Source organism: Triplophysa dalaica, chromosome 14 (genome assembly GCF_015846415.1).
Source record: "Triplophysa dalaica isolate WHDGS20190420 chromosome 14, ASM1584641v1, whole genome shotgun sequence".
Classification (NCBI taxonomy): Eukaryota; Metazoa; Chordata; class Actinopteri; order Cypriniformes; family Nemacheilidae; genus Triplophysa; species Triplophysa dalaica.
Window position 1 is genome coordinate 13,022,834 of NC_079555.1, and position 16,797 is coordinate 13,039,630.

At 37.1% G+C, this 16,797-nt stretch overlaps 1 protein-coding gene across 4 annotated transcripts; it reads left to right on the forward strand.

The window, feature by feature from the left end:
- The first annotated feature begins 5,214 nt into the window (after window positions 1–5,214).
- Window positions 5,215–15,882, forward strand: ube2q1 (ubiquitin-conjugating enzyme E2Q family member 1). 4 transcript variants are annotated; one of them, XM_056766607.1, is made up of 13 exons: window positions 5,215–6,071; window positions 7,334–7,438; window positions 10,412–10,534; window positions 10,779–10,835; window positions 10,958–11,101; window positions 12,001–12,085; window positions 12,163–12,223; window positions 12,334–12,424; window positions 12,586–12,644; window positions 12,923–12,971; window positions 13,178–13,273; window positions 13,436–13,502; window positions 13,908–15,882. In XM_056766607.1, the coding sequence occupies exons 1-13, from the start codon at window positions 5,913–5,915 to the stop codon at window positions 13,937–13,939; spliced, it is 1,128 nt and encodes a 375-aa protein (XP_056622585.1). In that variant the 5' UTR covers window positions 5,215–5,912; the 3' UTR covers window positions 13,940–15,882. The 4 variants fall into 4 exon arrangements, with proteins under 4 accessions (XP_056622585.1, XP_056622583.1, XP_056622586.1 ...); XM_056766605.1 differs by having other exon boundaries at window positions 5,216–6,071; window positions 10,958–11,116; XM_056766608.1 differs by having other exon boundaries at window positions 5,218–6,071; window positions 10,961–11,101.
- Window positions 15,883–16,797: the final 915 nt, after the last annotated feature.

Genomic DNA, 16,797 nt, shown 5'->3' on the forward strand with positions numbered 1-16,797 from the left:
GCACGAAAAGTTTCAGTCTGGCTTTAGACCGCATCACAGCACTGAAACTGCGCTCGTTAGAATTACAAATGACCTTCTTATTGCTTCAGATAAAGGAAACATCTCACTCTTAGTCCTGCTTGACCTTAGTGCTGCTTTCGATACTGTAGACCATAAAATACTACTAGATCGTTTACACCATTATATCGGTATTCAGGGACAGGCACTGCAATGGTTCAGATCTTACTTAACAGACCGATATCAATACGTCCATTTAAATGGGAAATCGTCAAATCTTACGCAAGTCAATTATGGATTACCACAGGGATCGGTTTTAGGACCCTTGCTTTTCTCCATATACATGCTGCCCCTCGGCAACATTATTAGAAAACATGGAATTAGCTTCCACTGTTATGCAGATGATACTCAGCTATATATCTCATCAAGACCAGATGATTCCTTTAAGCTATCCAAACTGGCAGAGTGCATCGAGGACATAAAACATTGGATGACTAGTAATTTCCTCCTTTTAAACTCTAGCAAAACAGAAATATTACTTATAGCACCAAAATTAAGTAAACCGAATATCTCCGATTACAGCCTGCAAATTGAAAGCTGCACTGTTACTCCAACAAATACAGTTAAAGACCTAGGCGTAATATTAGACGGCAACCTGTCATTTAAAAATCACATCTCAAATATCACAAAAACAGCCTTCTTCCACCTTAGAAATGTTGCCAAATTACGAAATAGTTTATGTGTTGCAGACGCAGAAAAGCTTATTCATGCATTTGTGACCTCACGGCTTGACTATTGTAATGCTCTACTTAGTGGTTGTCCTGTATCATCGATAAACAAACTACAGTTAGTTCAGAATGCAGCTGCCAGAGTTCTTACTAGGTCAAGAAAATACGATCACATAACCCCAGTTTTATCATCGCTTCACTGGCTACCCATTAAGTATCGCATTGATTTTAAAATTATTTTAATTACTTACAAAGCCCTGAACGGTTTAGCACCTACTTACTTAACCGAGCTTTTATCACGTTACAACCCATCACGCTCGCTGAGATCTCAAAACTTAGGACTTTTGACAATACCTAGAATAACAAAATCCACCAAAGGTGGACGAGCTTTCTCATACGTAGCACCTAAACTCTGGAATAGCCTTCCTGATACTATTCGAGGGTCAGACACACTCTCCCAATTTAAATCTAGATTAAAGACACATCTTTTCAGCCAAGCTTTCACTTAATGCATAGTTAATGAACAGCAGCTACGCTAATTATTCTCTTTATTCTCTTTCCGCCTCTGCCTCGGGATGCCCATCCCGAGGTAGGAAGAAGTTCCACCATGTCCAGACGACCGACAGATGCCCATCCCGAGGTAGGAAGAAGTTCCACCATGTCCAGACGACCGACAGATACCCATCCCCAATTTGAGATTACACCAGATACAGCTGCAGACTGACTGACCATCCCAGCTCCATCTATGGCAATTCCACCAGCTGCCAAGAGAAATATGACCATCGGACCATCCCAGCTCAGACCACTACATCCCCAACCAAGAGCAAAGACGGACTATTTGTCTTATTAATGCTGAAGTTACAATATTTGGTATTAAATGCTAAACTAAAATCACATGTCACCAGTCTGAGTGCAGCTATGACACGTCAGAGGGGATCTGGCCCTCCCGGTTGAGCCTGGTTTCTCCCGAGGTTTTTTTCTCCATTAATCAATCATTGGAGTTTGGGTTCCTCGCCACAGCAGGGCAGTGTTGGCCTGCTCACCGGGAGACTGCATTCATTCATTTATTTATTTAGAAATTAGATGTTATTTATTAGAATGAACTTACTCGTTGTATAAATACCATGCACTGTGCTGTGTTTTAACTTTTCTGTTTTTCCTGTTTGCCCCTGTAAAGCTGCTTTGAAACAATACACATTGTGAAAAGCGCTATATAAATAAACTTGAATTGAATTGAATCTAACCAGCTTCAAGCCATTCCTCCTAACTCCCACATACACTTTCTTCTAAATATGACAACAAATTGTTCTTGCCACCTAATCCTCTGGTCCTTTCAATAAATATCTGAGGAAGAGGCAGCTGTCTTTTCTACCCTCCACTACTATAGTTCCCCTCATGACCGAAACAAATTACACCCATGCAGGTGATGAGATGGGACCATGACCTTCATGCTTCATGCATCTGACACGCAATGGAGGGGGGGTCAGAAAGAGGTTAAAAGATGTTTCGTCAACATGTTTAACATGATGAAACACATAGTTGGACATATAGTACTTTAATTCAATGTTTAACTTGGTCCCCATGAAATTAAAAGGTACCCTTTATGCTTAATAATTGTCTTTGCCTGTGTAATCTTACTTCAGCTTTGGAGTGGCAATCCTTTTTTGATGATGTCAGTTTGACAGCTTGGGCAGAACATAATGTTGACCCCTCCCCTCCAACTGTCAGCTACAAGTTCCAATAAAACGCCCACTTTTCTAGATCCAGTCAATTTTCAGTGTGAAGAAAAACAAACCGCACCCTGATATTCCATTTTACTCTGAAATAAGTCATAAATACGTAAGTCGATTGTCACTTCCTGTTCGGTCCAAAAGCATATGCATAGTTTTGTAAACTAAACAATTGTACCTTTAGATTTCTTTGTTAAACAAATAAACTAATTGTGACCCTGGACAACAACACCAGTTTTTCGAAATTGAGAATTTTACATAATCTGAAAGCTGAATAAATAAGATGTATATTGATGGAAGAGCTGTTAGAATAGGAAAATATCTGGCTGAGATACAACGGTTTAAACCTCAGAATTCTGAGAATATTTTTTTGTTGTTGAGAAAATGGCCTTTGAAATTGTTAATCAGGGTCACTGTGACAGGCCATCTACTCACAAAAATAAAGTTTTTATATATTTAAGGTAGGAAATTTACCAAATATTTTCATGGAACATGATATTTACTTAATATCCTAAAGATTTTTGCATAAAAGAAAAATCGATAATTAAACCAATACAATTTATTTTTTGTCTTTTACTAAAAATGTCCCCGTGCTACTTAAGACTGGTTTTGTGATCCAGGGTCACATATGTAATAGTAGTGTAGTTTGTTCATTTACTGATTAAGATCATTTATTTTATTTAACACAACAAAACAATCAAGACATCAAGATACGTAAAATCTGTAAATGACTGGAGTTCAATATTGTCCAAGCAGTATCACAACAACCGTGTCCAAACAAAAATACACTTCCCAAATGAGCCTGCTTTAATGATTGTTTCTGTTGTCTCGCATCCTGACCACCCACTTCACCCAGATTTCCATTTACACACCGTCTCATTCATTCATTGATTAGGGATGGGCACTGCACAATAAGTTGTGTTGATCAGGTCACTAATGCATTCTTTCACAACGTGATTCATTCAATGAATGTGCATGTGCCTGTTTTTTGGAAGACAACGCCCTAAGTCAGAAGAATGCAAAGATCAGTTTAGGAAATTGTCATTTCAATCAACTCAAAGCACCAGAAGGAGCTGAGATTTGATGAAATGCAGGGCCACTTGCTGGAGCGTGCCGGGTGTAAATTATTCATGTGGACCCTCAGCGTTTCCCCTCCCTGGTAATAGACCCTGACAAGTTTGCAGCAGTGATTTAGTGGCTTTGATTTCTGTCACTACAAGCATAAAGCACTTGAGGCATGTGGGCGAAGCCCTTACACACGCACTTGTCATTTTAAAGCGAATCTAAGTGCCTGTTTGGTGGGGGGTATGACTGCATATAATAAAAAACCTTTTTAATAGTGTAGCTAGCTCACATTATGAAGGAAATAGGTGTTGTTGTCACACATGTCATGCCTTCATCTATGTAACTATAAAGTTTAAGACAAATGTTAAATTGCATAAACGTTTAAAAAAAGTTGAAATGCTATTGGGGCATGTTGTCACGAAGCTTTTTCTGGAATTATCCCTCAATACAATTTAAGAGTTGTTGTATCTGTGAATACACGTCAGCAGTCAGCAAAATTCTATAGGAAAACACTGTCTTATTTCATAAGACTCATTTCTGCATTTTTCAGATCTAGATTGACGTCATCATTATTAATAGGCTATGTGACAAGACAGCGATGGGATGAGAAAATGACATCGTCTGTTTTCAATAGTGTGTCAGAAATAAAACGCTACAATAGCTCTGTAGCTCTTTTGGACGGTCTTAACTTTCTGTACTTGTACACTTGAGTTCTTCATACGTCTTCAAAATATCTAAAGATGCCTCAGGTCTTGACTGTATACCCTGTCCACTGATGGCAATAAGCATGGGGGCAGCTGACAAAAGATAAAGGAGCATTGCGTCATCTAGTGGAATGTCCTGAAACTGACGTGCAGTGACAAAAACATTCAAAGGTGACGTCTGTTTACTTCCTTTTAATAATTTATAAGGCTAATCAAAATCACTCATAAAATCTGCAATACACTGCTTGGTTTTCTCTGTCTATATTTGTAGTTTTTATGCTGTACAAACTGTATGTATTTGATCGTCTCACACAAATAATTATAAACATCATTAAGTCTGATTTAGAACGTCCCCCACAAGGTCAAAAACTGGTATTACTATACTGGTATAACTATCTTTGTGGGGTCTCCACACTGTAGAGTATGCTATCACACACACTCAGTTTTGTTTTATACAATGTAGGTACTTTACTTAATTATTGCATGGTTCCCACAGTCTACAATGCATAGAAACATGTCCTCACAAGTGGGCTTATGCAATTCACTGTTACTGAGGACAAATGGGCTCTCACGAATATACAGTACAGCAGCTAAACAAGAAACACACACACCCCAGTTAAAGGGGTTAGTCTCCAGGGATGGGTAGGTTTGTTTACTTCGTCATGCCTGACAGGGCCCTCTGCGCTTGTCTGCTCAGAGTTTTCTCATCTTACTTTATACCGGACACACATCTGTCTGGGCTCAAAAACTGTCAGGACTATTTGTATTACATTTTTTAATCGGCCATCATATAACCACATTATTTTATTGAACCACCTACAGAGAAGCCAATTGAATTTTTGTGTTGGAACATTTTTGAGTGAATGCCACGCAAACTCAAAATCAGGTAAAATCCATGAGATCACATTTGTTGAAATCTCCCGAGGGATGTGGTGTGGAGGGATTCATGTGAGCATCTTCTAAAACCACTTCCAAAATTCATGCTGTCCACAGTGAACACACATAGACTAGCCTGAAGTGTTTTGGGGCATAACAAATAAAATGTGTTTTTTAACTGTGACTTACAAAACAAACAATCTAAACATTCGGGAAAACAATGAAGACCTAAATAAATACGTCACATAAAGAATATTTTACTGCGCGGATTCATACATTTATTAATAAAAGGTATTCTAAGTAAACTGCATTTTTTTATTTAGAATCTGTTGATAGTAATACACTGTAAATTATATACATTTAAAACAAAACGGTAAGGGGAAAAAAACACAAAAAAAAGATTGTTGTTTGTATTTTCCCGTGCGCAGTGCATGCTGGGACTGCGGGTCCTCCACTCGTACCTCCATCTTTAAACCCCAGAGAAAAAAGCTTCCGCTCAGCCGTATACACACAAGAGTCTGCGGATACATCTACATTAACGCCAAAATTGTTCCCGAAATCAGCGTTTGAAGCCGTTTAGTTGAACTAGCTGAAACATGACGCGTTTACGGAAGGCGTATTAAGAGAATTAAAGCTTTAATTTCTACATTGACATCCATAAAAACACAGGCGGAAAAGCATCGAGAGCTGGTGGCCTTTAGCGAGAGGAAAACGGCGCTGATTTGAACTGCGCATCTCCGCTTCTTTTGTCTCTCGCTATCTCTCTGCTTTTTCTTATTTCCCTCTCGGTCGCCGGAGATGAGTAGTGGAAGATGTCGGTTTCGGGACTGAAGGCCGAGCTGAAGTTTCTGGAGTCCATTTTCGACCCGAACCACGAGCGGTTCAGGATCATCGACTGGAAGCCGGATGAGCTGAGCTGCCAGTTTAACGTTACCGGAGAGAAGCTGCTCATTATTCACTGCAATATCACGGTATGAGAGAAACATCCACTTGCATGTCACCTTAAAATATACTGCTGCATCAAAACCTTAGGTGGATACCTACCTAGACAGCATTTCTGTGCGCGTTTAAATCCCTAGGTAGGCAGCAAACGTTAAAACAGGATCCTATACCTCTGTGTTAGATAACTCGTAATCCAAAGCGTTTTCCCTCTAATTCTTCTCATTGTGAATTTGACGTTACCAAAGAAACACGTCGCTTTAATATATTTTCTATGATAAAACATAAATTGATCTGTTTTCATTTCTTTGTTTTGATATGTACTTGCTCCACTTCCCTCTCGCTGTCTTTACAGTATACACGTTAAAATGGCCGTTTTATTATTAAAACCTCCAGGAATCATGGTTATAATGTTACAGTTTGATGAAAAGTGTGTTTTATGGTTATAATTATTGACCCAGTTTTGGTATCGTTGTTGTTCCGATTTCCGGATGCCATTTTCCGTTGCGTGAGAGGGAGACTGACGTAGACAGACTCCCAAAAAAACCTTTACATTAAATAAACCATACAGTGTTTTAATACAAAGATAAAACATGAGAACAATACAATCGTTTAGATCATAATTATATACATTTAATGTGCATTAGATAATGGTGTGGAATATATGAAATGAGATTCAAATAATTTAACTGTAATAACTTTGAAAAAATACAGCTCACACAATAAAAACAACAACCCATTGCAACATTATTACAAACATGATTCTTGAAAAATGATGAAAACTGAGTTGTCTCTTTGGAAATAAACCCTTCGTATAGCATTCCTTGAACTTCTTTCGAACTTCTAAAACATTTTTAAACGCTAATACACCAGAGCATGGTCAAACTTATTGTCGTTGTAAAGAGCTTTTGGGATGTCAGATATTGTAATGGGTTGTTTTTCTGTTAACAAATGTTGTTTATGTGTATAAGTGCTATATAGAGCTGCAATGCAGGTATTACTATGGATCATGGTGGTATCACATGCACTAGCAATGAAAAGATAGATACCTATCATTGCCATGTTTCTTATTATAGTCATCAAAATGATCCAAATAAAAAAAATGTATGGGCTGTAGCGACTTGGGTTGTTGCTTATTATACGGTTTTAGAACAGTATTGGGGTATCATTATCTAGATGACTCGTAAGACAAATCGGAGAAGCAGAAATTCAAGACTGCACTTTCTGCTACGTATGGGTATTGTGCCCCCATGCCTCTGGAAACGTACAAATGTATTGTCCACTCATTTTTCAGGAATCCTACCCCTTAACACCCCCAATATGGTTTGTGGACTCCGATGACCCCAGTCTGACTCAAGTGCTGGAACGTCTCGAGGATGTGAGAAAAGGCAGTACAGTGGTAAGTGCCAATGTTCACTAGATTTTCTAGGCACGTAGCGTGGTGCTCTCTAATCAATCAGATTTTGAGAACTTTCACATCATGACATCAGTTCAAGTCATTTATATCCTACGTTATCTGTTTACACCCTGAATGTCGTTATATCTTGGAACACCCAGCTTTGGTTTAGAGCAAAACAGGTGTCGAAATCACGATGCATAGAAAAGCAGTAAACAGTAATTAACACCTCAGCTGCACTGTAATTGTGTACATTACAAAACAAACATTGTGATGTGAGTTTTCACCGTTCAGTAAAACCCACGGGTGGATCACACACTCTTCAGCATGGGGCTTATTTATACACGTCTGTAGGTAGAGCTTGAAAACAAAGAGCCTTTTGAGCTTCGTATGATAAGACTTTGAGTCCGTCTGATCTTTTTGTTGTCTATAATAGACATGTGCGCTGTAAACTGGGACACTCACAGGCTACTTTTAGACTTCCTTGTGTATAAGGTATATTTTAACAGGAGAATGGATTTAAAGGTCCAGTGCGTAATATTTTGGAGGATCTATTGACAGAAATGCAAAAGAACATACATAACTACGACATAATGAAGCGTTGTGTTTTTATTACCTTAGAATGAGCTATTTCTATAGACATACACCGCGGATCTCCTACTGTTGTTTCTACAGTAGCCCTAAACGGAAATACTGCTCTACAGTGTAAACATGTTATCTCCTTCGGGAAAGAAGAGAAACGTGAGGACTTGTCTGTGACAGGCAAAGTAGTGCTTTGAAAGGGAGGGGAGAGGGCTGGAGTGAGCCGTTGATTGCAATTTGCAACCTCGCCGCTAGATGCCGCTAAAATCTCCACATTGCTCCTTTAACATTTTATCTGCACTGTGGAATGAATATAAACATCTAGGGAAAAGTTTGCTCAGGCATTGAGACTTCAGTCATCTTTACCTGCACTCGATCGTATTCTTTTTATCTTATTGATATTATTATGTTAAAAAATGTTAGTGTTCACTTTATGCAAATCATGTGTTTATTAATTGGGGTAAATACAATTTTCTTAAAAATCAAGATATTTATATCTTTTATCAATAAAAATGAGAAAGATATCAGGAAATCCTGCAAATACCACTGACTTCAATATGGGTCAGTTGCTTGGAATATATTACATGAGTTAAATGAACTACTTCTGTGAAGTTTGATAGTCTGTGGTCACGTTATGCTTACATTATGGAAAAGAGCTGCATCCTTTAAAGTTCATCTTGTATTTCATGAAATACATTAGTCTGACGCTTTCATCTTGCTGTTTTTCAACTATCCCTGACACCAGATCTGGGTAATTCTCATTAGGCCTCTTTTGGAATGTGTTAAACGTGAAGATGCCTTTGTCAAACATACACACACTTGTTTGTTCTATAGAGACTCCTCTAACTTGCAAGTTTTTAAGGGTTCATGGCAAATATAGGTCATCGCTTTAGTAATGAAGAAATATGGGGTTCACGTCAAGTTCTCTGGAAACCAAGTGTTCTCAGGGTTCACTTCTAGACAATGTAGTGATTCAGTTCTTCATCATCATGATTTTGCAAACTAACTGTCAATCACTCTAACTGCCTCTTGTTTCCTTTTTATTTATGGTATATTTGGAGATCGTTTTAGTCATGCAAATGTGGCAGATTACTAGCAGGTGATTTTGATAATATTTTAAACAAATTGAGGTGTGAAGGCCCCACAGCTAAGCTGTCAGATCAGCCCTGCGGCTGTTCTCTCCGGAGCCTGCGAAGCCCGTTTCATTTTCATGTGCGTGCTGCCGTTCAGGTATTCGTTACATGCCAGTGAAATTGTATCTGCTTTTGTTGCAGCGCTATGACCACGACTGTCCTCGCTCGCACAGCAGACTGAAAGAGAATTGGTTCTGTGCTTCTCTCATGCACATATTACCAATAAAACCTGGATATTTAAACCAAGAAAAGGCAACCAAATCCTCTTATGGGACTGATAAATCATACATGCTTGTATTGGTTTAAAATGCAATGTAAGGGACGTTGTGATTAGCTCTGGGGCCTGATGATTCTTACTACAGGGTTCCCACGATCATGGAAACTAGTAATTTATCAGGATATTTTCAGGCGCTCATACTGTTTGTCTTCTGGAAGTTATTAAAAAGTTTTTAAAGTAACAGATTGTAAGTTCTATTGTAAACGTGAGTGCTTTAGTTTTCTCCAAAATATTTCATTGGCTAAATACAGCCACGAAAATAAATCCAAAATTGTATTCAAGCAGGAATTCTAGATGTATAGTGGCCATTTCAGACCCATGTCTGTTGAATTTGAACAAAATCAAACCTCAGGAATGGCATAAAATCATCTTAACAGTGATTTGAATGACTGACAGCATTACGAGACACATGAAAACTGTGATAAAAATCAATGTTATCACATAAAAACATAGAGTTTCGTAGATAAATGTACAAATATTACTGTTGCATTGCTTAAAAATGAATATGAATTGTTTTTCTTCGTAGTATTTGAGGTCTGAAAAAATACACATCATGTCTTGTGTTATTTTAACCTGTTTCTCCAGTTTTCATTTTCTGCAAATTGAAGCAATATTTTTATTTGGAAATCGGTAGAAATATTGTTAGTCGTTCACAGAATGAACCAAAAATAATTATTTTCCCTAAACACATGGCTGTAAATAGTACATTTTAAAATACAAAAATCTTGAAATGGTCTCCTAATTTTTCGGCAGCTGTAGGCCCATGTCTTTTGAATCATTTCACAGTTGAGTCACATTCAAATCTTATGCCACATTTGATTAGAGACACACTTGTGCAAAAGAATACGAATTTACATCATCAATGTTTCATTTCAAGAATGTGTACCCGGCATTAAATGGAAACATTGTGTAAAGTCATTGGCTAATGTTGTGAGATCCCATCAGGTGTCAACTAATGTTCTAATGCTGTGGTTGTTATTGCAGCTTTTACAGCAGTTAAAAAGGCTCATCTGTGATCTGTGCCGCCTCTATAATCTTCCCCAACACCCTGATGTAGAGATGCTGGACCAGCCGCTCCCTGCTGGACCTGTCAACCATGACCGAAAGGTAAACATTATTTCTGACCTTGATTCTTTGGATTCCTAGACCCAAACTAGGCATTTTACATTTTGTTTTCACGACAATAACGGTCAGTTAACTAATGTGCGAGTTCTGCTAAATGATTCCTAATTTCTCCTTTTGTGTGCCACAGAAAGCTTTAAAACAGAAGCTTTGTCTTTTGGTGAACTCTTTAAAGGCAGTCGATAGTCAGGTTTGATTTTGATGATTCTAAATGTGTTGTCTCTTCTAGCTTGCAAACACAGATGAGGTCACCTCAGAGGAGGAGGATGAAGAAGACATGGGAGAGGTTCAGATTGCCTTCCTTATGTTGAGATTGAGAAGAATCTCTTTTTTTCTCAGTGTGAAGGATTGAATCCGTTACTTTCTTCTTATCCTTCTCTTTCTGTCTGTGTATGTGTGCTCTGTCAGCAGGACATCGAGGATCTCGATCACTATGAGATGAAGGAGGAGGAACCGGTGGATGGCAAGAAGTCAGAGGATGATGGGATTGAGAAGGAGAATTTGGCCATCCTGGAGAAGATCCGGAAGAACCAGAGGCAGGACCACTTGAATGTAAGTGCACATTCGGTAAGATGACTTTCTTTATGCTTTGGGGTTCTGGTGGGGAAACTCAGGCACTTTTGCATCCGGCACAGTTATATGTTTATAGACGTTTCAGCAGCAACAACATAAACATTATGTGGCCCAAGCTTAAGTTCCAGTTGACCTCGTGAAGAAAAACAAATAAAATTAGTTTGAATTTAATTGAATCCAATCAATATACAATAAAATATTCATATGAATGAATATTTATATAAATTAAATATAAAATAAATTGGTATATTATAACCCAACACAGACTGGAATTAACTCTGGGCCAGGCGCATGTGTCCGATGCAACTGTGAATATAATAAATGATTATATTAATATTCATATTTTTTAAAATAATTAATAATAATAAATGATAATTATATATTATTATTAAATAATAATAATTTGTATTAAATTATTTATTAAATAATAATAATAGTATTTTAAGCTAAACCGGCATTTTGCCCAGTTCTTCATACAGCTAAGGTAATCTTTAATATTTAAGTTGGGTGGTATAGGTTTTTTTTGTTGCTTTTTTATCTTCAAACAAGTGCTCTGAAATCTAAAGCTTTGTTTCCACTGTCTGGCCACATGAGGGCGAGCTAGCACATTTTATTGTCCCTTTAGACCTATTTATTTTGTCATTGTCTTAATATCGTTTAGTTCAAAATAAAAGTGAAGCTTTTTTACTCATTGTTTTACACTTGAGTATGATTTCTATAAAACTCGCACAAAAATAGCCTAACTTTAACATGTCTCTTCTCATTTCGGTCCAGTTCAAGAATGATTGTTTAGTATCATACATTTTAAGGCAAGCTTTGTTTTACCTCGTGCTGTGACTTGTTGTCGTTTGCTCTTGTGTATTGTTGTTTCTGTGTAGGGTGCAGTCTCAGGATCTGTTCAAGCGTCAGATCGTCTCATGAAGGAGCTCAGGGAGATCTACCGTTCTCAAAGTTACAAAAATGGTATGAATCCCTCCAAATGACATGAACACAGTAGAAATGATGGGCACAAGTCTCTCATCAATCTCTGTACTTTGCAGGAATCTACTCAGTGGAACTGGTCAATGACAGTCTGTACGAGTGGCACGTAAAATTAAGAACGTAAGCATTCAGGTTTTCTGGTTCTTATTTTGGTGGTTGTTTTAGTATAGACACACAGGTAACAGTGAAGTTAATTTGACTGATGTGTCTGTTGGTGTGTGCCTGTTCAGGGTGGATCCAGACAGTCCTCTGCACAGTGACCTCCAGGTGCTGAAAGAAAAGGAAGGAATGGACTACATCCTCCTCAACTTCTCATACAAAGTGAGAAAGGCCAAGATACTTTTACAAAAAGTTCTTTTGTTTTCTAAACATACATTTTGTTCACACAAGCAACTGTTTTCGCAGCACTACCATATCATTTATGACCTTCAAAGCTTGGTCAATGAATCGTGTTCTAGCTTTTTGTTTTTCTTTGTTTGCAGGATAATTTCCCCTTTGATCCCCCTTTTGTACGTGTAGTTTCTCCTGTGCTATCTGGAGGGTAAGACCATTTTGTAAATGTATTTATTTATTGGCTTTTCTCTCGTGGTTTATGTCAGTACCTTTTTTATGGTTTTGCTGGTTATGTTATTGGCCTTGAATGAGTCTGATCTGCATGCTTTGTATTCATTGTATGTCTTTGTTAAACATCAAGTTGCATATTGGATTCGATTTTGAAACAGTGTTGGACAAAAGTTGACATGTCAAAATTGATGCATGATATGTTGATTCTTTATTAAATAAAAGATTCTCAAAATTTATATTTTATATCAATTGCAGTTATGTACTTGGTGGAGGAGCTTTGTGTATGGAGCTACTCACAAAACAGGTACGTTTCTGTGCAAGGCCTGACTGAGCTGAACACTAGAGAGATGTCATTGATGCGTATATCTAACTTTACATCTGTTGAATTTGTAATGTTAGAAATCCAACAATTACTGAATGAGCTGTTTTAGAAGCTTTCTCTAGATGGTAATTTTGGCCGGTGTCATGTAAAAGTTGATTTGACTCAGTTTAGTTTGTTTTGTTGTCCAGGGCTGGAGCAGTGCCTATTCCATAGAGTCTGTTATCATGCAGATAAATGCCACTTTAGTCAAAGGAAAAGCGAGAGTGCAGTTTGGAGCCAATAAGGTAAACAAATGTATTTTATATGTATTTGTTCGCCTGTGTGTTTTATCCATGCATTTGGCTTTTTCACAGATAGTTTCACAAAGTTGAGTTAATGTGACTATTGTGTTTGTGTAATCCTATCCAGAGTCAAAAAACAAACTGTCTGTTTTGTCTTGTTTTCAGAATCAGTACAATCTTGCCAGAGCACAGCAGTCATATAAATCACTGGTGCAAATCCATGAAAAGAATGGTAAGTCTTGTTTATTTAAACAATTGGAGTATTTTAAAGCTAAATCCAAATAATTGTACTGGTTTATTAATAATGCATTTCAGAAGGTTTGGCAAAAGTTTTAACTGATATGATAAAAAAATACATAGAACGTCTTCTGGTTTGAAAATGGTATAGTACAAGATGAACTTATCAAAACAGTTTTTATTGTCTGTTTGTAGATCTAAACTAGCATGAAAGGCCTTAAGACAGCAGACATTGACACGATGCATAAAAACTTTTTTTGGTTGTTGTCTGTCAAGCAAGTGCTTTAGGACAGTATTACAAATTGAGGAAAGTGTTTCTTGACAGAATTTTGGCCTCCTCTTTGTGAATGACCTTTCATACCAGTTAGTTTGGTTTATACATTTGTTATGATCTCAACAGGCTGGTACACACCACCAAAAGAAGATGGGTAAACCAGGCACCATGGATTCAAATATGGACAGAATATCCTGGGGTGAACATCATCATTTTCTTTCTTTTTATCCCACTCATTCATCTTGCTAATTGAAGACATTATGTGAATAATGAAGAACATGAGATCTGATCTGAAGAAGCCACCTTATCACCTCACGTCTGTATGCTGGTCTCTTCAACCAGTACGTGCGCTCTCTCTTTCTCTCTGCGTCCCATCCATTTTCAGCGGGATATTCAAATTGAAAAGTTTTTTTTTTTTGGTCACGTTTGACCCAACTTGGGAGCCTGTGCTATGTGACCTTTCGTTCCATTCAGATGCAGATGTGTTTCATGATTCCAGAAGAGACGTGTGCACCTCCAACACAGAGTGACCGAGATTTCCACTTTCCTATAGGCTGTTCTGCAATTATTCTTTCGAATCAGTTGTCTTGTTTCTTTCCTTTCTTTGTTATTACTGGCCATATACTAAAGAAAGCTGGATTTTATCACTGTAGTCGCATTATCTTGTAAGTAAACCTGTAATGTTTGCAAGAATGAGCAGAATTGTTGAACATTTAAAATCGAAGACCCCAGTTGGGTGGCTTGAACTTTAAACATGCCACCTATGGCTGACAAATATACCTGAAAATATAGAAGGAAACACATGGCATAATGGAAAGTCTCACGGAGCTCAATTTGTCACACATTTATGTATGCATTCTGACTACTGCTGTTTTTTTTTTTTGCGAATGGAAGTGAATGTGTATGACTGTGCTGTTATGGTAAAGTCAAAGATCATTCCTGGATATTCTGCTGCCAGAGTCTATTAACAGTCCCGTAATGCCACCCTGTGATGCCAGTATACTCCCGGGCACAAAGTTAGAATATCAAAGTGATTGTCGAAAATAAATTCTCAAAACAAACATGTCATTATAGTGGAAATAAAAACAAGCAGGTTTTTACAACTCTTGTTTTTTAAGTTGGTTGAAACCCCATTACAGGGTCTATGGGGAAACCTGGGGGTAACCAAAAATGCCTTAAAAGGAGGAAATTAATAAGCAGAATATAACTCTTGTTTTTGGCAAGCCATGAGTTCATTCCGCTGTGTTATTCCACGCCTTTATCTCTAGTATTCCCATTTAGCACCAGATTCTCATCATAACCATTTTCAGAAATCGTAAGGAGTTGTAAGAGATGTAGTATGAATGTTTCAAGCCCTTCATTGGTGTAATATCTTTATGCAATTCAAAAGCAGTTTGTTTATAGGCAAAAAAGCTTTGACAGTCTGTTGGCTTGTTCTGTTTGTTGGTTCTACATCTTTTTCTTAAGTGTAATAAACGTGGCACTGTTTTGTGCTTGCCTTTACCGCGTCCTGTTTGGCAAAGCTGTTGTATGTACTGAAAATTGTTCGGTTTTGCCCATACAGCTGTACTTTACAGAACAACACGAGCCAATTTTGACATTCAATGGCATTCTGACATTAAGCCATAGTTTGAATCTAAACATTATGTCCAAACATCACAGTATCCTGTCACACGTCTCATTCTGGTTTAACTGAGCACGGGTGCCAGAGCCTCATAATCCACATTATTATATCGCCTTGAGGTTTTTCAAGAATTCAACGAGTGTTGCAGATGGGGAAAATATTTTTAAAGGTGGTTCTGATCAGGTCTTGGGGCTTGACAGATCCATTTCTCCTCTCAAGTAAGTTGTACAGTTATCACAAGTGTCATACAGTCTAGATATGATTGACATGATGGTTTTTTGGTTAATAATGGTTTGAGATCCTGGTTTCCTCCACAGTGTATGAAGTGGGTGGGAGGGGTTGAATGAGTTATGCACTGTTAGCATGCTTTGGTTTTGTTGCGTTTTATTGTTTTTCCATTGTAAGTGTAATTTTGACCATGTACAGTACAATTTGTAAACTTGCATCAAGTTTATGAATAAAGAATTTTAAGAAATACGCAACTGTCTCGTGACAACTGCCTAAAAATACTCCAAATGATCAATTTTGTTGATAAGTAAAATTGCAGATATACAAAAGATATATATCCATTTAAATGTAAGTGGTAATTATAAGGGTACATGCAGGGTCTGACAAACAGGGAAAAGTTCCTGAATTAGGAAATGTGAAAATTGGATAGTCCTCCAGAAAAAGTTCAATGGTTTGTGGTTCATTTTAAGGAATCGTCTAACTATACTTGTATGGAACTATATACTATACAGCAACGGATAATAATTAAGAGACCATTTAAAAAATATTTTTAATATCTTATTAAAATATTAGTTTTTATAACTACTTAGTTTTATATCTAATAACAAATTTAGTTTTTCTGAATGTGTTTATTTGCTTAGCTAAAATGTTCTTTTATGTGTCATTCTGTGAACTACTGTATATTTCTCCCAATTCTCAAATTCAAATATTTTTTCTATTTGAATGTATTTACAGAAAATGAAAACATGGAGAAACGGGTCAAAAGATGCTCAGTTTATTTTCAGACCTTAAATAGTGCAAAGAAAACAAGTTCATATTCACACATTGCCACTCCAGTTTTTTATTTTTCCCCTTCAAAAATATCCAGCTGATGATTAAAATAATTACAAATGAATTACTTATTTAATGATAATATGTACTAAATACTTATGATTATTATTTGTAGTATCTATTAAACAATAATCGGTCAAATTAATCACAGTAAATGTTGCTTTTTTATAAATTTTGATCAAGCCTAGCACTGGACCTTAAATAGCCTACCTATTATTTGCACATATATAAAGGAAAAGCAAAGAAAATTGTTTGTTTAAAAACCTTGATTTTATCACAGTTATTTTGTGTCTTGTCATGCTGTCAGTCTTTCACATTGCTATTAAATGACTT

Coding starts and splice junctions, on each gene's coding strand:
- ube2q1 (XM_056766605.1), top strand. CDS start 5,913: ATGTCGGTTTCGGGACTGAAGGCCGAGCTGAAGTTTCTGGAGTCCATT. Junction 11,117..12,000: donor TGAATGTAAGTGCACATTCG/GTAAGATGACTT, acceptor GTTTCTGTGTAG/GGTGCAGTCTCAGGATCTGT. Junction 12,972..13,177: donor TGGAGCTACTCACAAAACAG/GTACGTTTCTGT, acceptor TTTGTTGTCCAG/GGCTGGAGCAGTGCCTATTC.